Genomic DNA, 20,752 nt, shown 5'->3' with positions numbered 1-20,752 from the left:
GTTTTAGATAAAATAGGACACTTCTTGGCTAGGATGTTTCTGTCTGCTTGGTTAACCTGGTTGGTAACCAGGTTCTTTACAGTTTGTACTGAAGGCCCACTTAAAATTTAGAGTTCAGTCTTTACTTAAATAGTGTAACTAAGAGTGAGTGAGCATACCCTGGAAGGTAGGGAGGGAGAAAAGTAACATAAATCTGTGTGGTTGCAACCTAGGGAGTATGGATTTTAGAGCTTGCTACATCTCTGATTTTCTGACTTCACCTCTCCTTGCTCAGTTGTCTTTGGCATGCAAATCATTAAAGAGCAGTTTCTTTTGCAGACGTGTTTTGCTATATATATCCTGTCATTAAGCTGACATTTTCAGCTATTATCACATACTAGGGCTATAGTTCTTACTCCTCTTGTAAGATACTGATACAGTTTTGTCTAGAAAGACTGGATTAATTGATTTTTTTTCTTACTTGCTCCAGATAAGCTTGCAGAGAGGAGGTGTTTCACAGTGAGGCTTTGGTGGAGGTGTGGTCACGTGTAATGGTGGTGGTACTCCATGGCATGACTTGTCCTTGTCAACGATCCAGTGATGAGCCATTTCGGGACAGGAAGAAATCTTACCACTTGGTAAGCGGCATTCATCTGTTTTGTTATTTGTACATGTTCCTGGAAGAGGCAAGCTATCTAAGTCCATAAACCACATCAGAGATGCACAATACATTATTGGGCTGGTGTCATATTTAGATATGATGTGCTAATGAAATGTATAAGGTGCCTTGTTTCATAGGCAGTGTGTTCTTTACAGTTATATGAACTTTAATTTAGGTTAGGGAAAAACAGACAAATCTAAAACCCCAGCCCCAAAGAAGTAAAACCAGATTGCTGAAATATTGAGCTTTTGATCCTACAGAAGTTGAAGAACAGAACTGTTTTCATTTCCATTTTACTGCTGTCTAAAAATTTCTGTCAGTCATGAGACTGCATAGCCAGAGTGCGTGAGAATAACCACGGTAGGGTGGGGAAAGAGTCCCACCTCCAGTTAGTGCATCTGTCTTACCACATTGTCCTTCGGTGTTGTTGCCAAATTTGCTGAATGGGAGTTTCACGGAGAAAATCATCCCACTGAAAGTGATGGTTGCACCAATCTCTGGTATTTGAACGATCATGTTGATGCCAAGTGTGGAGAAAGAAATGCCATCTTTTTTGAAGCCTGGTTTGACAACCTTTTTGTTGAAGTACATCTGAATGCAGGGTTAGAAAAAATGCAACTTCAGAATAAGCACTGCTTCTGCCTGACTGTTTTAAATAACGTAATTTCTAATCTTTGTAATTGTGTATGACTCCATATTGTGTATCACATCCAATGCCCATTGGCATCGCAATAACAGCATACATATGTGTTAATATCTCGGCTTGTATTGCTTTATTGCCACGGTGTAATAATAATCTAAGTGGCCTTATGTACGGTGTTTGTGCAGTTTGTGTGCTAATGCACAGCATTCTAAATCCAAGTATTTTATTTGTGTCCCTCATATTTTTGTTGATTGTGAACATTTTTCATATGAAAATGAGTGGTAGTTTTCTTTTAACTGCAGAAATATTCCTGCCATCATTATGTAATAACTTTGCTGCAAAATCACACTGTCCCTATGCTACATGTTGCTTGGCATTGGAAGAGTTGTCTGAATTCAAAATGAAGTCAAATGTCCCTGGTGCCAGTTTTATGTAGCCGTCGTAATTATTCGTTATTCTAAGCTGTTCCATTTGCAGCCTGTATCTTATCTGAGCTAATGAAGGTGGACATATTGCTTACTAATTTTGTCAGGAATTATTCTGCAACTTTCTTCTCACTGGGTTGGGATAAAGTAAGAGTTAAAACTGTCAGTTACAGTTTTCTTTCACAGGGAATCACTGGACTAATTGTTTCAGCATGCCTTTCTGACTGTAGATAAGAACTTGGTGTGGCTCTGTAGGGGGAGAATGCGTATTGAGACAAACTTTTCCTTCCACTTTGTTCTCTAATCAGCTAATAAATTCCCCAGTGTAACAGTGGGACTGACTTTTCATTTTTACTGGCTTGCCAGCACTAGTTTAGGGTCATGAGGGTGAAGTGACACCCCAAGTCACCCCTTTTCTTCAGCTATACCTCTCTTCCCAGCAGGTAATTGAAGGGGGAATCATGTCATGGCTCTGGTGCCTGAAGTTCCCTGTGCAGAGGAAGAAGTCCCCAGTCATCCAGCTCATAAGGGATACATAACCCGTTGTCACCATGAGAGAAGAATCACATTTGTGATTTGCATTCATGTTTCTTCATAATGTGTGTGTTTACGTAAATGAATGGCACAATGTTCTACTTTTCATGAAACATGAGTCAAGCACCAGTGTAAGCATTCTTTCTGTCTTCTCTATCAGCTGTATTATTCTGTTTCCTAGTGTTATTTATATATACACATACATACACATAATATATTCATATCCGCATAGTGCTGAGCTGTTTCTGCCATTTTGTTCTTGGAAACTGGTGTAATCTTTTTTTTCCCCTCAATGATACCCTCTGCCCTCATCACCTCCATGATGTGATATTCTAACAGACTATATTTCAGATGAGAATCAGTAAGGCCTATTGACCTTACTTCTTTTTTGCAAAAATAGATAAATTAAAAACATGTATTTTACCACATTGGTCATCACACCATGCACACGTTCACGGGTCAGGACCACTTCTGCAGAGTTGTAGAAAATAATAATGGATTTAGGGCAGGAAAGTCCATCTTTTGAAGCGCAGTAATAATTGTCGATGTAAACACGGAAGTTGTCATATTTAGGTACAATCTGTTTCACCAGGACGTAAGTGCAGTTTTCAAGGAAAGTATAGTAGGTTCCATCAAAAGTAAGATAATGAGGATCACCCCATCCACTGCACACACCTGGTAGAGAGAAAGTATTTAGAAGATTAACATGAAAATTAATGTTGAAGAAAGAATTTAGAAACAAGTGAATATACTAAAATTTATAGAGCAACCCTAAGAAAACACAGTAGCCATATAATCTGTGCAAAGTTTTGCTTTTTTCAAAAAAGGTTATTCCTTTTTCTACTGGTGCTTACATTGACACTCATAGCGGTAACAGCAGCCGTTTTCATCAGGTACCAGTATTGCTGGATATTTGTTCGCACAGGTAATTTCCTTTACAGGTGGGCAGTATATTGGAATTATGTCCACCTTGTTGTCTCCCTTACAGTGGACTTCTGTACAGTCGGATAATTTGTGTGTTTCTCCAGGCTGCAACACGAAAAAAAATTACTATCACAGGAGATTGCAAACAGATACAAACTTTACTCATATATTTAGTTTAATGTGATATTGTTTCCAGTAATGGTGGTGTTGGAGAGGAAATTAATATGTGTTACTTCTCTTCAATTAGCGGTGCTAATCATTTGTAATGACCAGAGGTATTCATAATTCTAACCCATGATATGGAGGATCAGAGTCTCTTTTGTTATCCAAATGTGAAGCAAAGACTAAAATGAAAATCTTCACTGATAGTACAATGTTGTCAATATTGTACACAATTATTTTTTTTATGCTAAATGGAGATGGGAACCTTAACTCCAGATATTTCTTCTGCATGAGGAGTCAGTACAGGTAAGAGGGCAGGTGAACAAAACCGGATACAAGCCTCCACAGTAACTTAAATTTTTCTGTTTAGTAAACAAAATGCACAAGAAAACTTCCTTTATTATTTCAGTTAGAAGGTTTGTTATTTATGCAATGCAAGGCATCAGAAAGTCTTTTACTGGCACTGAAGTAATTAGGAAAAAATATTGTAGCTTGCTTTGTCATTATTAAAAAAAAATCTAGAAAGTAGGCATATACAAATTGATGTGATGTATGTTGCCCATCCATACGAACACTTATTCTGGCAGTCTGCACATACAAGGTTTAAAGACTGCAGTCCTTCCTCCTGTCACCCTAACATTAGTGCTATTTAAACAATCGTAACATAACACATAAACTGCATACCTGTAGGGGAGGATAAGAAGGAGAAGTACAACCGTGAATATGAATGGTAGGACTGGTGGTTGGAGGAACTCGTGGTGTTACGGTAGACCATTCAGTGGAAGTAGTGGTTAGAGGAGTAGTAACATTACAATGTACAGTGTATCGTTCAATCTTACATGTTCTACTACAGATGGCATAAAATCTACATCCATCACTATCCACTTTGTTGTAAATCACTTCACCTAAAGAAGAAAAAGAAAATACAGTAAGATACAAAACTAAAAAAAAAGGTCAAAAGTCAGTATAAAAATGAAACAGCCAAGTAAAACTTGTGATTAGATTGAAGTGAAAGTTTGAAAAATGTGATGAAAAACAAAGGCAAAGAATTAAATGAGAGATATATACACTAAAACAAAAAAAGGTAAACTAACCACGTGAAAAAACAGCATCCCCAATTTTACAGAAACATGGCGTCGATACAGGTGTGGTAGGAATGCTAGGAAGGCTAATGGTGGCTTCTGAGGAGATGGGCAGGGTGGTGGGGGAGTAGGTCGTGGAGGTGGAGGTGGTGACGGTGGTGGAGGTTGGGGCGGTGCTGGTGGTTGTGGGGCTGGTGATGGTGGTGGGGCTGGTGGTGCTGAAGGGGGTGGTGACGGTAGCGCAGTGGGGATTAGGGCTGCAGCAGTAGACACGTATCTTGTAGTTGAGGCACATCTTCAGTTTGCCGGTCTGGTCTTCGTTCTTGCAGACCAGTCCAAAGTGGACGTCGCACTGGACGACCTGTCCGACTTGTTGGATGGAAACCTCGGGGTAGTCCTCCGCCCGGCACTCGATTTCCTTTGGATGTCGGCAGACTTGCTGCCCGGCGGCCCGGATGTGCTGGTAGGTTTCGAAGTCTCCCTGGTTGGGCCCCGAGGCGGGGAAGTCGACGTCGAACCATTTGGTCCAGGAGCAGACTTCGGGTTGGCAGGTGGAAGTGGACTGGGTGGTGGTGGAGGTGGCGCTGGAGGAGGGGGTGGTAGGTGTCGTGGTGGGTCTCGGGGTGCTGATGGTGCTGGTGGAAGTTGGCAGCGTGGTTTCTGAGGAGGTGGGCAGGGTGGTGGGGGAGTGGGTGGTGGAGGTGGAGGTGGTGACGGTGGTGGAGGTTGGGGCGGTGCTGATGGTTGTGGGGCTGGTGATGGTGGTGGGGCTGGTGGTGCTGAAGGGGGTGGTGACGGTAGCGCAGTGGGGATTAGGGCTGCAGCAGTAGATGCGTATCTTGTAGTTGAGGCACATCTTCAGTTTGCCGGTCTGGTCTTCGTTCTTGCAGACCAGTCCAAAGTGGACGTCGCACTGGACGACCTGTCCGACCTGTTGGATGGAAACCTCGGGGTAGTCCTCCGCCCGGCACTCGATTTCCTTTGGATGTCGGCAGACTTGCTGCCCGGCGGCCCGGATGTGCTGGTAGGTTTCGAAGTCTCCCTGGTTGGGCCCCGAGGCGGGGAAGTCGACGTCGAACCATTTGGTCCAGGAGCAGACTTCGGGTTGGCAGGTGGAGGTGGACTGGGTGGTGGTGGAGGTGGCGCTGGAGGAGGAGGTGGTAGGTGTCGTGGTGGGTCTCGGGGTGCTGATGGTGCTGGTGGAAGTTGGCAGCGTGGTTTCTGAGGAGGTGGGCAGGGTGGTGGGGGAGTGGGTGGTGGAGGTGGAGGTGGTGACGGTGGTGGAGGTTGGGGCGGTGCTGATGGTTGTGGGGCTGGTGATGGTGGTGGGGCTGGTGGTGCTGAAGGGGGTGGTGACGGTAGCGCAGTGGGGATTAGGGCTGCAGCAGTAGACGCGTATCTTGTAGTTGAGGCACATCTTCAGTTTGCCGGTCTGGTCTTCGTTCTTGCAGACCAGTCCAAAGTGGACGTCGCACTGGACGACCTGTCCGACCTGTTGGATGGAAACCTCGGGGTAGTCCTCCGCCCGGCACTCGATTTCCTTTGGATGTCGGCAGACTTGCTGCCCGGCGGCCCGGATGTGCTGGTAGGTTTCGAAGTCTCCCTGGTTGGGCCCCGAGGCGGGGAAGTCGACGTCGAACCATTTGGTCCAGGAGCAGACTTCGGGTTGGCAGGTGGAGGTGGACTGGGTGGTGGTGGAGGTGGCGCTGGAGGAGGAGGTGGTAGGTGTCGTGGTGGGTCTCGGGGTGCTGATGGTGCTGGTGGAAGTTGGCAGCGTGGTTTCTGAGGAGGTGGGCAGGGTGGTGGGGGAGTGGGTGGTGGAGGTGGAGGTGGTGACGGTGGTGGAGGTTGGGGCGGTGCTGATGGTTGTGGGGTTGGTGATGGTGGTGGGGCTGGTGGTGCTGAAGGGGGTGGTGACGGTAGCGCAGTGGGGATTAGGGCTGCAGCAGTAGACGCGTATCTTGTAGTTGAGGCACATCTTCAGTTTGCCGGTCTGGTCTTCGTTCTTGCAGACCAGTCCAAAGTGGACGTCGCACTGGACGACCTGTCCGACTTGTTGGATGGAAACCTCGGGGTAGTCCTCCGCCCGGCACTCGATTTCCTTTGGATGTCGGCAGACTTTCTTCCCGGCGGCCCGGATGTGCTGGTAGGTTTCGAAGTCTCCCTGGTTGGGCCCCGAGGCGGGGAAGTCGACGTCGAACCATTTGGTCCAGGAGCAGACTTCGGGTTGGCAGGTGGAAGTGGACTGGGTGGTGGTGGAGGTGGCGCTGGAGGAGGAGGTGGTAGGTGTCGTGGTGGGTCTCGGGGTGCTGATGGTGCTGGTGGAAGTTGGCAGCGTGGTTTCTGAGGAGGTGGGCAGGGTGGTGGGGGAGTGGGTGGTGGAGGTGGAGGTGGTGACGGTGGTGGAGGTTGGGGCGGTGCTGGTGGTTGTGGGGCTGGTGATGGTGGTGGGGCTGGTGGTGCTGAAGGGGGTGGTGACGGTAGCGCAGTGGGGATTAGGGCTGCAGCAGTAGACGCGTATCTTGTAGTTGAGGCACATCTTCAGTTTGCCGGTCTGGTCTTCGTTCTTGCAGACCAGTCCAAAGTGGACGTCGCACTGGACGACCTGTCCGACTTGTTGGATGGAAACCTCGGGGTAGTCCTCCGCCCGGCACTCGATTTCCTTTGGATGTCGGCAGACTTGCTGCCCGGCGGCCCGGATGTGCTGGTAGGTTTCGAAGTCTCCCTGGTTGGGCCCCGAGGCGGGGAAGTCGACGTCGAACCATTTGGTCCAGGAGCAGACTTCGGGTTGGCAGGTGGAGGTGGACTGGGTGGTGGTGGAGGTGGCGCTGGAGGAGGAGGTGGTAGGTGTCGTGGTGGGTCTCGGGGTGCTGATGGTGCTGGTGGAAGTTGGCAGCGTGGTTTCTAAGGAGGTGGGCAGGGTGGTGGGGGAGTGGGTGGTGGAGGTGGAGGTGGTGACGGTGGTGGAGGTTGGGGCGGTGCTGGTGGTTGTGGGGCTGGTGATGGTGGTGGGGCTGGTGGTGCTGAAGGGGGTGGTGACGGTAGCGCAGTGGGGATTAGGGCTGCAGCAGTAGACGCGTATCTTGTAGTTGAGGCACATCTTCAGTTTGCCGGTCTGGTCTTCGTTCTTGCAGACCAGTCCAAAGTGGACGTCGCACTGGACGACCTGTCCGACTTGTTGGATGGAAACCTCGGGGTAGTCCTCCGCCCGGCACTCGATTTCCTTTGGATGTCGGCAGACTTGCTTCCCGGCGGCCCGGATGTGCTGGTAGGTTTCGAAGTCTCCCTGGTTGGGCCCCGAGGCGGGGAAGTCGACGTCGAACCATTTGGTCCAGGAGCAGACTTCGGGTTGGCAGGTGGAAGTGGACTGGGTGGTGGTGGAGGTGGCGCTGGAGGAGGAGGTGGTAGGTGTCGTGGTGGGTCTCGGGGTGCTGATGGTGCTGGTGGAAGTTGGCAGCGTGGTTTCTGAGGAGGTGGGCAGGGTGGTGGGGGAGTGGGTGGTGGAGGTGGAGGTGGTGACGGTGGTGGAGGTTGGGGCGGTGCTGGTGGTTGTGGGGCTGGTGATGGTGGTGGGGCTGGTGGTGCTGAAGGCGGTGGTGACGGTAGCGCAGTGGGGATTAGGGCTGCAGCAGTAGACGCGTATCTTGTAGTTGAGGCACATCTTCAGTTTGCCGGTCTGGTCTTCGTTCTTGCAGACCAGTCCAAAGTGGACGTCGCACTGGACGACCTGTCCGACTTGTTGGATGGAAACCTCGGGGTAGTCCTCCGCCCGGCACTCGATTTCCTTTGGATGTCGGCAGACTTGCTTCCCGGCGGCCCGGATGTGCTGGTAGGTTTCGAAGTCTCCCTGGTTGGGCCCCGGGGCGGGGAAGTCGACGTCGAACCATTTGGTCCAGGAGCAGACTTCGGGTTGGCAGGTGGAAGTGGACTGGGTGGTGGTGGAGGTGGCGCTGGAGGAGGAGGTGGTAGGTGTCGTGGTGGGTCTCGGGGTGCTGATGGTGCTGGTGGAAGTTGGCAGCGTGGTTTCTGAGGAGGTGGGCAGGGTGGTGGGGGAGTGGGTGGTGGAGGTGGAGGTGGTGACGGTGGTGGAGGTTGGGGCGGTGCTGGTGGTTGTGGGGCTGGTGATGGTGGTGGGGCTGGTGGTGCTGAAGGGGGTGGTGACGGTAGCGCAGTGGGGATTAGGGCTGCAGCAGTAGACGCGTATCTTGTAGTTGAGGCACATCTTCAGTTTGCCGGTCTGGTCTTCGTTCTTGCAGACCAGTCCAAAGTGAACGTCGCACTGGACGACCTGTCCGACTTGTTGGATGGAAACCTCGGGGTAGTCCTCCGCCCGGCACTCGATTTCCTTTGGATGTCGGCAGACTTGCTTCCCGGCGGCCCGGATGTGCTGGTAGGTTTCGAAGTCTCCCTGGTTGGGCCCCGAGGCGGGGAAGTCGACGTCGAACCATTTGGTCCAGGAGCAGACTTCGGGTTGGCAGGTGGAGGTGGACTGGGTGGTGGTGGAGGTGGCGCTGGAGGAGGAGGTGGTAGGTGTCGTGGTGGGTCTCGGGGTGCTGATGGTGCTGGTGGAAGTTGGCAGCGTGGTTTCTGAGGAGGTGGGCAGGGTGGTGGGGGAGTGGGTGGTGGAGGTGGAGGTGGTGACGGTGGTGGAGGTTGGGGCGGTGCTGGTGGTTGTGGGGCTGGTGATGGTGGTGGGGCTGGTGGTGCTGAAGGGGGTGGTGACGGTAGCGCAGTGGGGATTAGGGCTGCAGCAGTAGACGCGTATCTTGTAGTTGAGGCACATCTTCAGTTTGCCGGTCTGGTCTTCGTTCTTGCAGACCAGTCCAAAGTGGACGTCGCACTGGACGACCTGTCCGACTTGTTGGATGGAAACCTCGGGGTAGTCCTCCGCCCGGCACTCGATTTCCTTTGGATGTCGGCAGACTTGCTTCCCGGCGGCCCGGATGTGCTGGTAGGTTTCGAAGTCTCCCTGGTTGGGCCCCGGGGCGGGGAAGTCGACGTCGAACCATTTGGTCCAGGAGCAGACTTCGGGTTGGCAGGTGGAAGTGGACTGGGTGGTGGTGGAGGTGGCGCTGGAGGAGGAGGTGGTAGGTGTCGTGGTGGGTCTCGGGGTGCTGATGGTGCTGGTGGAAGTTGGCAGCGTGGTTTCTGAGGAGGTGGGCAGGGTGGTGGGGGAGTGGGTGGTGGAGGTGGAGGTGGTGACGGTGGTGGAGGTTGGGGCGGTGCTGGTGGTTGTGGGGCTGGTGATGGTGGTGGGGCTGGTGGTGCTGAAGGGGGTGGTGACGGTAGCGCAGTGGGGATTAGGGCTGCAGCAGTAGACGCGTATCTTGTAGTTGAGGCACATCTTCAGTTTGCCGGTCTGGTCTTCGTTCTTGCAGACCAGTCCAAAGTGAACGTCGCACTGGACGACCTGTCCGACTTGTTGGATGGAAACCTCGGGGTAGTCCTCCGCCCGGCACTCGATTTCCTTTGGATGTCGGCAGACATGCTTCCCGGCAGCCCGGATGTGCTGGTAGGTTTCGAAGTCTCCCTGGTTGGGCCCCGAGGCGGGGAAGTCGACGTCGAACCATTTGGTCCAGGAGCAGACTTCGGGTTGGCAGGTGGAAGTGGACTGGGTGGTGGTGGAGGTGGCGCTGGAGGAGGAGGTGGTAGGTGTCGTGGTGGGTCTCGGGGTGCTGATGGTGCTGGTGGAAGTTGGCAGCGTGGTTTCTGAGGAGGTGGGCAGGGTGGTGGGGGAGTGGGTGGTGGAGGTGGAGGTGGTGACGGTGGTGGAGGTTGGGGCGGTGCTGGTGGTTGTGGGGCTGGTGATGGTGGTGGGGCTGGTGGTGCTGAAGGGGGTGGTGACGGTAGCGCAGTGGGGATTAGGGCTGCAGCAGTAGACGCGTATCTTGTAGTTGAGGCACATCTTCAGTTTGCCGGTCTGGTCTTCGTTCTTGCAGACCAGTCCAAAGTGGACGTCGCACTGGACGACCTGTCCGACTTGTTGGATGGAAACCTCGGGGTAGTCCTCCGCCCGGCACTCGATTTCCTTTGGATGTCGGCAGACTTGCTGCCCGGCGGCCCGGATGTGCTGGTAGGTTTCGAAGTCTCCCTGGTTGGGCCCCGGGGCGGGGAAGTCGACGTCGAACCATTTGGTCCAGGAGCAGACTTCGGGTTGGCAGGTGGAAGTGGACTGGGTGGTGGTGGAGGTGGCGCTGGAGGAGGAGGTGGTAGGTGTCGTGGTGGGTCTCGGGGTGCTGATGGTGCTGGTGGAAGTTGGCAGCGTGGTTTCTAAGGAGGTGGGCAGGGTGGTGGGGGAGTGGGTGGTGGAGGTGGAGGTGGTGACGGTGGTGGAGGTTGGGGCGGTGCTGGTGGTTGTGGGGCTGGTGATGGTGGTGGGGCTGGTGGTGCTGAAGGGGGTGGTGACGGTAGCGCAGTGGGGATTAGGGCTGCAGCAGTAGACGCGTATCTTGTAGTTGAGGCACATCTTCAGTTTGCCGGTCTGGTCTTCGTTCTTGCAGACCAGTCCAAAGTGGACGTCGCACTGGACGACCTGTCCGACTTGTTGGATGGAAACCTCGGGGTAGTCCTCCGCCCGGCACTCGATTTCCTTTGGATGTCGGCAGACTTGCTGCCCGGCGGCCCGGATGTGCTGGTAGGTTTCGAAGTCTCCCTGGTTGGGCCCCGGGGCGGGGAAGTCGACGTCGAACCATTTGGTCCAGGAGCAGACTTCGGGTTGGCAGGTGGAAGTGGACTGGGTGGTGGTGGAGGTGGCGCTGGAGGAGGAGGTGGTAGGTGTCGTGGTGGGTCTCGGGGTGCTGATGGTGCTGGTGGAAGTTGGCAGCGTGGTTTCTGAGGAGGTGGGCAGGGTGGTGGGGGAGTGGGTGGTGGAGGTGGAGGTGGTGACGGTGGTGGAGGTTGGGGCGGTGCTGGTGGTTGTGGGGCTGGTGATGGTGGTGGGGCTGGTGGTGCTGAAGGGGGTGGTGACGGTAGCGCAGTGGGGATTAGGGCTGCAGCAGTAGACGCGTATCTTGTAGTTGAGGCACATCTTCAGTTTGCCGGTCTGGTCTTCGTTCTTGCAGACCAGTCCAAAGTGGACGTCGCACTGGACGACCTGTCCGACTTGTTGGATGGAAACCTCGGGGTAGTCCTCCGCCCGGCACTCGATTTCCTTTGGATGTCGGCAGACTTGCTTCCCGGCGGCCCGGATGTGCTGGTAGGTTTCGAAGTCTCCCTGGTTGGGCCCCGAGGCGGGGAAGTCGACGTCGAACCATTTGGTCCAGGAGCAGACTTCGGGTTGGCAGGTGGAAGTGGACTGGGTGGTGGTGGAGGTGGCGCTGGAGGAGGAGGTGGTAGGTGTCGTGGTCGGTCTCGGGGTGCTGATGGTGCTGGTGGAAGTTGGCAGCGTGGTTTCTGAGGAGGTGGGCAGGGTGGTGGGGGAGTGGGTGGTGGAGGTGGAGGTGGTGACGGTGGTGGAGGTTGGGGCGGTGCTGGTGGTTGTGGGGCTGGTGATGGTGGTGGGGCTGGTGGTGCTGAAGGGGGTGGTGACGGTAGCGCAGTGGGGATTAGGGCTGCAGCAGTAGACGCGTATCTTGTAGTTGAGGCACATCTTCAGTTTGCCGGTCTGGTCTTCGTTCTTGCAGACCAGTCCAAAGTGGACGTCGCACTGGACGACCTGTCCGACTTGTTGGATGGAAACCTCGGGGTAGTCCTCCGCCCGGCACTCGATTTCCTTTGGATGTCGGCAGACTTGCTGCCCGGCGGCCCGGATGTGCTGGTAGGTTTCGAAGTCTCCCTGGTTGGGCCCCGGGGCGGGGAAGTCGACGTCGAACCATTTGGTCCAGGAGCAGACTTCGGGTTGGCAGGTGGAAGTGGACTGGGTGGTGGTGGAGGTGGTGCTGGAGGAGGAAGTGGTAGGTGTCGTGGTGGGTCTCGGGGTGCTGATGGTGCTGGTGGAAGTTGGCAGCGTGGTTTCTGAGGAGGTGGGCAGGGTGGTGGGGGAGTGGGTGGTGGAGGTGGAGGTGGTGACGGTGGTGGAGGTTGGGGCGGTGCTGATGGTTGTGGGGCTGGTGATGGTGGTGGGGCTGGTGGTGCTGAAGGGGGTGGTGACGGTAGCGCAGTGGGGATTAGGGCTGCAGCAGTAGACGCGTATCTTGTAGTTGAGGCACATCTTCAGTTTGCCGGTCTGGTCCTCGTTCTTGCAGACCAGTCCAAAGTGGACGTCGCACTGGACGACCTGTCCGACTTGTTGGATGGAAACCTCGGGGTAGTCCTCCGCCCGGCACTCGATTTCCTTTGGATGTCGGCAGACTTGCTGCCCGGCGGCCCGGATGTGCTGGTAGGTTTCGAAGTCTCCCTGGTTGGGCCCCGAGGCGGGGAAGTCGACGTCGAACCATTTGGTCCAGGAGCAGACTTCGGGTTGGCAGGTGGAGGTGGACTGGGTGGTGGTGGAGGTGGCGCTGGAGGAGGAGGTGGTAGGTGTCGTGGTGGGTCTCGGGGTGCTGATGGTGCTGGTGGAAGTTGGCAGCGTGGTTTCTGAGGAGGTGGGCAGGGTGGTGGGGGAGTGGGTGGTGGAGGTGGAGGTGGTGACGGTGGTGGAGGTTGGGGCGGTGCTGGTGGTTGTGGGGCTGGTGATGGTGGTGGGGCTGGTGGTGCTGAAGGGGGTGGTGACGGTAGCGCAGTGGGGATTAGGGCTGCAGCAGTAGACGCGTATCTTGTAGTTGAGGCACATCTTCAGTTTGCCGGTCTGGTCTTCGTTCTTGCAGACCAGTCCAAAGTGGACGTCGCACTGGACGACCTGTCCGACTTGTTGGATGGAAACCTCGGGGTAGTCCTCCGCCCGGCACTCGATTTCCTTTGGATGTCGGCAGACTTGCTGCCCGGCGGCCCGGATGTGCTGGTAGGTTTCGAAGTCTCCCTGGTTGGGCCCCGGGGCGGGGAAGTCGACGTCGAACCATTTGGTCCAGGAGCAGACTTCGGGTTGGCAGGTGGAAGTGGACTGGGTGGTGGTGGAGGTGGCGCTGGAGGAGGAGGTGGTAGGTGTCGTGGTGGGTCTCGGGGTGCTGATGGTGCTGGTGGAAGTTGGCAGCGTGGTTTCTGAGGAGGTGGGCAGGGTGGTGGGGGAGTGGGTGGTGGAGGTGGAGGTGGTGACGGTGGTGGAGGTTGGGGCGGTGCTGGTGGTTGTGGGGCTGGTGATGGTGGTGGGGCTGGTGGTGCTGAAGGGGGTGGTGACGGTAGCGCAGTGGGGATTAGGGCTGCAGCAGTAGACGCGTATCTTGTAGTTGAGGCACATCTTCAGTTTGCCGGTCTGGTCTTCGTTCTTGCAGACCAGTCCAAAGTGGACGTCGCACTGGACGACCTGTCCGACTTGTTGGATGGAAACCTCGGGGTAGTCCTCCGCCCGGCACTCGATTTCCTTTGGATGTCGGCAGACTTGCTGCCCGGCGGCCCGGATGTGCTGGTAGGTTTCGAAGTCTCCCTGGTTGGGCCCTGAGGCGGGGAAGTCGACGTCGAACCATTTGGTCCAGGAGCAGACTTCGGGTTGGCAGGTGGAGGTGGACTGGGTGGTGGTGGAGGTGGCGCTGGAGGAGGAGGTGGTAGGTGTCGTGGTGGGTCTCGGGGTGCTGATGGTGCTGGTGGAAGTTGGCAGCGTGGTTTCTGAGGAGGTGGGCAGGGTGGTGGGGGAGTGGGTGGTGGAGGTGGAGGTGGTGACGGTGGTGGAGGTTGGGGCGGTGCTGGTGGTTGTGGGGCTGGTGATGGTGGTGGGGCTGGTGGTGCTGAAGGGGGTGGTGACGGTAGCGCAGTGGGGATTAGGGCTGCAGCAGTAGACGCGTATCTTGTAGTTGAGGCACATCTTCAGTTTGCCGGTCTGGTCTTCGTTCTTGCAGACCAGTCCAAAGTGGACGTCGCACTGGACGACCTGTCCGACTTGTTGGATGGAAACCTCGGGGTAGTCCTCCGCCCGGCACTCGATTTCCTTTGGATGTCGGCAGACTTGCTTCCCGGCGGCCCGGATGTGCTGGTAGGTTTCGAAGTCTCCCTGGTTGGGCCCCGGGGCGGGGAAGTCGACGTCGAACCATTTGGTCCAGGAGCAGACTTCGGGTTGGCAGGTGGAGGTGGACTGGGTGGTGGTGGAGGTGGCGCTGGAGGAGGAGGTGGTAGGTGTCGTGGTGGGTCTCGGGGTGCTGATGGTGCTGGTGGAAGTTGGCAGCGTGGTTTCTGAGGAGGTGGGCAGGGTGGTGGGGGAGTGGGTGGTGGAGGTGGAGGTGGTGACGGTGGTGGAGGTTGGGGCGGTGCTGGTGGTTGTGGGGCTGGTGATGGTGGTGGGGCTGGTGGTGCTGAAGGGGGTGGTGACGGTAGCGCAGTGGGGATTAGGGCTGCAGCAGTAGACGCGTATCTTGTAGTTGAGGCACATCTTCAGTTTGCCGGTCTGGTCTTCGTTCTTGCAGACCAGTCCAAAGTGGACGTCGCACTGGACGACCTGTCCGACTTGTTGGATGGAAACCTCGGGGTAGTCCTCCGCCCGGCACTCGATTTCCTTTGGATGTCGGCAGACTTGCTGCCCGGCGGCCCGGATGTGCTGGTAGGTTTCGAAGTCTCCCTGGTTGGGCCCCGGGGCGGGGAAGTCGACGTCGAACCATTTGGTCCAGGAGCAGACTTCGGGTTGGCAGGTGGAAGTGGACTGGGTGGTGGTGGAGGTGGCGCTGGAGGAGGAGGTGGTAGGTGTCGTGGTGGGTCTCGGGGTGCTGATGGTGCTGGTGGAAGTTGGCAGCGTGTTTTCTGAGGAGGTGGGCAGGGTGGTGGGGGAGTGGGTCGTGGATGTGGAGGGTGTGACAGTGGTTTTAGGTGTTTGTGTACTGGGACTGGACATCAGTGTAGTCTGTGTTTGAGTTGGGATGCTTGTTGTTGATTGTGGTGTACCGGTGCTGTGTATAGGCTGTGGTTTCGGCGGCGTTGTTGATGGTGTTGTTTGATGTTTGGTTGATACTTCTGTGGACGATGTACTTGATGTTGTTAAATAAGTCGACGTTGTTTCTGATTTTGGTGGTGTGATAGGCGAAGTTGTTTTGCATGGCACTGTTATATTTGTACAGCATTGAAATCTTAGTTTATAGTTGTAGCATATGGGTGGTAGTTGGTCTTTGTTGTAACATATTAAACCTTCTTCTGTGTTACATGTGATACGTTGCTCCAGGAGGGGATATGGTGTATTAGGAAACCTTACTGCTCTGCATTCAACAGCCTTTCTGTTATCACAGACTTTGTATCCCTTCTTTTTAATATTCTCAATTGTATCAAAATCTCCATCATTGTACCCAGACCCTGGGTAACTCGCATCATACCACATTGACCAGTGGCATTCTTCTTTAATGCAAAAGGGAGTTGTTGACAGAGAAGTAGTGACAGGTGTTGTCATTACAGTTGTACTCTCAGAAGTTGTAGTAAGTGGTGATGTTTTTGTTGTTGAAAATGATGTACTTTCTTCAGTTGGACTTGTTGTTTCTGTGCTCTTAGCTGTAGTTGTGATCGGTGTCGATGTGCTGATATATGGTGTGGAAGAGCATGGTACAAAGACACAGCATAAGATTCTGATTTCATAATTGTCGCACATTGTTGAAATTTGGTCTTTGTTGTAACATATAAGACCGGCTGTTTTACTGCATTCTACTTTTTGGCCAAGGTCTTTCAGTGGTATATTAGGGAATTTCTCTGCTCTGCATTGAACATCTTTTGGAGCTTTACAGATTTCATAACCTTTAGCTCTCAAATCATCCAAGGTTTCAAAATCTCCACCATTGTAGCCAGGGGTTGGCAGATTCCCATCATACCATTCTGACCACTCACAGACTTCATGAACACATACTGATGTAGTTGGTGACACTGTGAAAAAGAAAGAGACCACAAAACTTAGAAAAAATCCTGTAGATATTCTGTTTTACTATATTAATTGAGCTGAAAATTTTCGTAAGGTCATTTGCTTGCTTTGTGAGCCTGTAGTGCATCAATTTATTGTAGTTTTATTTTAAATTAGGTAGAATAGATAATCCATCACTCAGGAATTTAATGTACTGACGTGCTTGAAACTGTCACTTCCCTAGAGAATGCTAATTATCTTTTACAAACTGCTGAAAGAAGTCTTAGGCATCATTTATACACATTGAGGAAAAAAAGCCCCTCACTTTTTTTGCATTTGATTCAGTGTAATTGATTGGTTCATATCTTGCTTCAATATTTAGTAGTCTCTCTGCAATGTCAAAGCCCTATTCAAACCCAGTGGAAAGAATAATATTTAGTCTATGCATCAGGATTCATAGATACTATGAACAGAATACGTTCTTACAGGTTACAAAAGATGTACCTGTGGAAGTAGAGGCAGGCGGTGTAGTGCTGAAGTGAAATGGTGTTCCTGTTGTGGGTGATGTTGAGATTGGACACTCATAGATAACCCTTTGAATTGTTCCATTGGGACCACAGGTTGCGACAATACAACCTCCTGTGCCATCTGTAGTATTGTAGACCACATCTTTATACCTGTAATTCTGTCCCTCATAAATGCAGACACATTCTGTAAATCAAAAGAGAGTGTTATCCCTTGATATCTGAAACACAGAGTATTTCAAATGCATCCTATTCAGATAAAACCAACTTTGTCAACATACCATATTCATCATATTTGCATTTTATGCCATGATCTGTGCATTCACTGGAAAAGAGAAAAAAGGAGATGATGAATGTGAATATATTGATTCATGACATCATATTGTTTGATTTTTTTCTATCAATCCTTTTCTATTCATTATATGTTTAAATGTAGAAAGACCCTATCTTCTCTGAGTTAGATGTTCACTTCTGCTGTACAAATTCAGGTTAGGTAGGATCACTTGAGTTTTCTGGCAAGAAAGGCAACTCTCTTATGCCAGCATATTAAAAATGCATTATCTTTATTGGTGCTTTTGGGGGCTGGGCAAAGATGTGGGGAGGGGTGATTTGAAATGTTCTTGTCTTCCTGATAGGTATACTTATTTTTTTGGAAGGGAAAGTGTAGTAAATGTATCATTTGAGAAAGGATCACTGTATCATGGATGTTGAGGTTGTCTGCACAGCAAATTTCCATCAGACTTTCAAAAGATGCAAGAATGTATTCTGTTTTTAAGGGGAATTTATCTGTTACCTGTTAAGAACTGAATCTTGATATATTTGTTCACAGTGACTAAGGGCATCTGTACACTGAATAAACTTAAGTAAATATAGGTGTGTATTTAACAGGTTAGGTTTAGTGCTGTTAAACTAAATAGATGGTGCAGGCAAAGCTGTCTATGAACTGCAAGACATGCCATGAAAGTTGGGTTAGCTCAGATGGGCTTCGTGCTAAGCTCTTTGCCATTCTTATTGCACTGCTTACAGTCTTCGAGTGTAGCTACTTTAAAGGTATCTTAGGACAGGTGTTAACTGATTCACAACTGGTTCTGCTAACTTTGTGCTGCTTGATAGAAGGATTAGCAGCACTTGTCCTAACATGTCAACAGTTCTGACAGAATGCATGGGAATACTTGCTGACTGTTGCAAATACACAAGTACCAGTTCAATAACAAACAAGCTCAAACCAATGAAAATTAGTTGCCTACTAACTTCTAAATAATTTCACATAATGGGTTTAGGGATACCTTAATAAAAATTCTCAGACTATTGCCGTAACCATTATTATTTGAAGTTGTTTTTACTTAAGTTAATGATGATAATAACAATAATGTAAAAGTACTTTAGTAAGAATGTAGAATAAATAGTAAATTAATCTCTCTATGGTAAAATGTTCCTGGGAATGGAAGAAAATTAGACATTATTCAGCAGCCTATGACTGGCCTAGTTCCTGTTGGCAAATAAAAAATTTAATGCATGATGAATTATGTTGCATAACTTTAAACTCAATGTTTAAAAATCTTTACTAATCCTACCATGATTGACAATTCTGCTTTGAAGGCATCTGCATTCCTGGTTTGTAATTTTTTCCATTTTCGTAACAACCACAATTAGAAACACAAGTCATGGTTTCTTCATCAAAATAGGGTTTATTCTTTGGACAGTTTGGATAGCAGCCTGAAATAGAAAATGAAAGGTATGTTGACACTAGGCCTTTCACAAGTAGAAGTAACTCTATATTCTGCTTATATCTGCTTTCCCCAAAGTATCCCATATGGTAAGTGGAATTTCAAACTGTTACTGCTATTCCTTTGATTGCAATTAAGCTTTGGGGCATTTTGTTGTCGTCTTCACTCAAAACAAGGTCATGGTCTATTATGGAGTAAGATACTAATTAGAAAATCTGTTCTTAAAGTTTCTAATATGAACGTGTGATTTACTGAATAATACAAATTTTGTTACACATATTGCATTTTAGCTTTTTGTAAGTAGAATGAGATATGCATAATTATGTTTACCTTCCAAACCTCTCAACTCATGAAGGCAGTTCCCACTTGGATTATTGCAGGTCTTCATACAAGGGGCTCCACATGGCTTGTAGTGCCACTCACATTCCCCTTGTGGATTGTAATAATCACAGAAGAGAGCTAGAGGAAGGAGAAATGACAGAAAAAGATCTGTGATCCTTTTGCTCTACAGTCTTTTAGTTTTGCTGGGTAAAAATCCCACGTAATCAGCATAATCATATGGGTGGTGAACAGTATATTGTCTCTTTTCTAATCTAATACAATTGTTACACTTCTACCACGTTTTAACACCAATAAAGTTATAAAGCGTAGAACAGTTACACATTAAGCATGAAAAATCAACTAATTGAATCCTGATTTTAACTACTATACACTAATACTTACGCTGAGCCTGATGTAGACAGGTGGGAGTATAATATTATAGTTCACCAGTTGTCTATCATGATTGACAAGTAAATCAAACACTAATGACACCACTGGTAAAGTCACTGTCAGCAGTTTCATTTTAAGAAGGTAGATTGGCTTCCTGTGATTCACCCAACTTGCTGTGTGCTTTTTTTCCTTTTTTTAGAATATAGCAGTGCCTTTTACAGATACAATTTTATCCTTTTTTCTTTCTTCATTCTATTTATTTTTCTTTTTTTCTTATCTGTTTTCTTTCCCTCTGGACCCCTTCAAAAAGTAGTAGAGTGAAACTCACGACAAATGGATGGGGTTCTCCATGAAACGCAGATGTCCAGCTCATTGCATGCTTGAGCATAGGCAGCTACTGCTGTACATAAACATTCACAGTCTCCTCCTGTGTCACAGGCACAAGCATCATCCACACATGCTTGGTAATATTCGTTTGGCTCAACCTGTTGGAGAGAACATTTGAGTTTCCTTGCACTTGTCCTTTTTGAAAAGGCATTCACTGTCCTAAAAAGGCTGAATAAAATATCTGGGACTGAAAACTCTGTAGGTATGAGCAAGATAGGAAAGGAAGAAGTCATGAAAATGCTTTGAAAAATCAAGAGGAAAATGTAGAATAAAGCTATTACTATAAGCTGAAATGCTATTTGATGTTGAAGATACATTTGCAGAAAGAATACTTGTACATTACTACAAGCTAGCACACAGTCATATATACCAGGTGGCTGACATTTGTAATAGTGGAAAATTATTCTGTTAGAAAATAAACATATCCTGAGATTTATCTGTGGTTGTCCCTTCTATTAAAAAAAAAAATCCCAACTACCAATTTCTTTAGTGTGCAGAAGGCAGAAGCTGAGAAAATGAAAGTGAAAATACTTCCTATGCAGTCTCCCTGGAACTTGGTCTGACTTTGCCTTGTCAAGAATGTCAAAGTGTATTTTAATGTATTTTTCAGCTATCCCATATAAAAATTAGTGTGATCTCTAGCTCAAGAGAGTTTAAGACTGAAGTTTTTGTCATACCTGGGAGTGACACTTTGCAAACACTTGGCTGGTAATGATGCTGCATTGCTTCTGTGCCCAGGCTTTCCTGTATGGGTTCGCAGTGCATGGATCCTTCATACGCTTGGCATTTGGGCAACTAGAAGACACCTTCCAGCTATTGGCAAACTCCAGCACATTTCCTACCACAGACTGACTGCGAGTAGTGAAGTCGTTATTTCCATTGCCATCATAGTTTCCACAAAGTCCACAGACGTGTTCCTGCATGGAGATAAACACAAAATGACAAAGGTCAGTAAGGTACAGTTTCTCAGTATCTGTGAGTAACAGACCTCAGGATAAATCATATTTAAGATTATCTGGACCTCTTCAGTAGCAGTCTTAGACATTTTCGTAAAATACCTTTCAAGAAGAGACATCTCTAGCTTGTTGTTAGGAAGGACAAGGATAGGAAGCAGAGTAGACTTACAGTTTTTGTTCTTGGTATTGAGCTGATTAGTTTGA

At 50.2% G+C, this 20,752-nt stretch overlaps 1 protein-coding gene across 1 annotated transcript in view; it reads right to left on the bottom strand.

The window, feature by feature from the left end:
- The window catches only part of MUC5AC (mucin 5AC, oligomeric mucus/gel-forming), a 48,435-nt gene that overhangs the window by 7,646 nt on the left and 20,037 nt on the right, over nucleotides 1–20,752 (bottom strand). Inside the window, exons 24-37 of the mRNA XM_086472003.1 lie at nucleotides 20,270–20,509; nucleotides 19,534–19,690; nucleotides 18,825–18,953; nucleotides 18,342–18,483; nucleotides 17,049–17,092; nucleotides 16,748–16,954; nucleotides 15,258–16,269; nucleotides 5,214–15,143; nucleotides 4,423–4,565; nucleotides 4,013–4,233; nucleotides 3,097–3,271; nucleotides 2,667–2,917; nucleotides 1,048–1,231; nucleotides 461–656 (exon numbers count right to left, since the gene is read on the bottom strand). Of these exons, the coding sequence (XP_086328129.1) occupies nucleotides 461–656; nucleotides 1,048–1,231; nucleotides 2,667–2,917; nucleotides 3,097–3,271; nucleotides 4,013–4,233; nucleotides 4,423–4,565; nucleotides 5,214–15,143; nucleotides 15,258–16,269; nucleotides 16,748–16,954; nucleotides 17,049–17,092; nucleotides 18,342–18,483; nucleotides 18,825–18,953; nucleotides 19,534–19,690; nucleotides 20,270–20,509 (13,031 nt within the window). The remainder of the gene's footprint in view (nucleotides 1–460; nucleotides 657–1,047; nucleotides 1,232–2,666; nucleotides 2,918–3,096; nucleotides 3,272–4,012; nucleotides 4,234–4,422; nucleotides 4,566–5,213; nucleotides 15,144–15,257; nucleotides 16,270–16,747; nucleotides 16,955–17,048; nucleotides 17,093–18,341; nucleotides 18,484–18,824; nucleotides 18,954–19,533; nucleotides 19,691–20,269; nucleotides 20,510–20,752) is intronic.

The sequence above is a fragment of the Leptosomus discolor genome, chromosome 12 (genome assembly GCF_034619465.1).
Source record: "Leptosomus discolor isolate bLepDis1 chromosome 12, bLepDis1.hap2, whole genome shotgun sequence".
NCBI classification, from domain to species: domain Eukaryota; kingdom Metazoa; phylum Chordata; class Aves; order Leptosomiformes; family Leptosomidae; genus Leptosomus; species Leptosomus discolor.
This window is presented reverse-complemented; position numbering and strand designations above follow the sequence as displayed.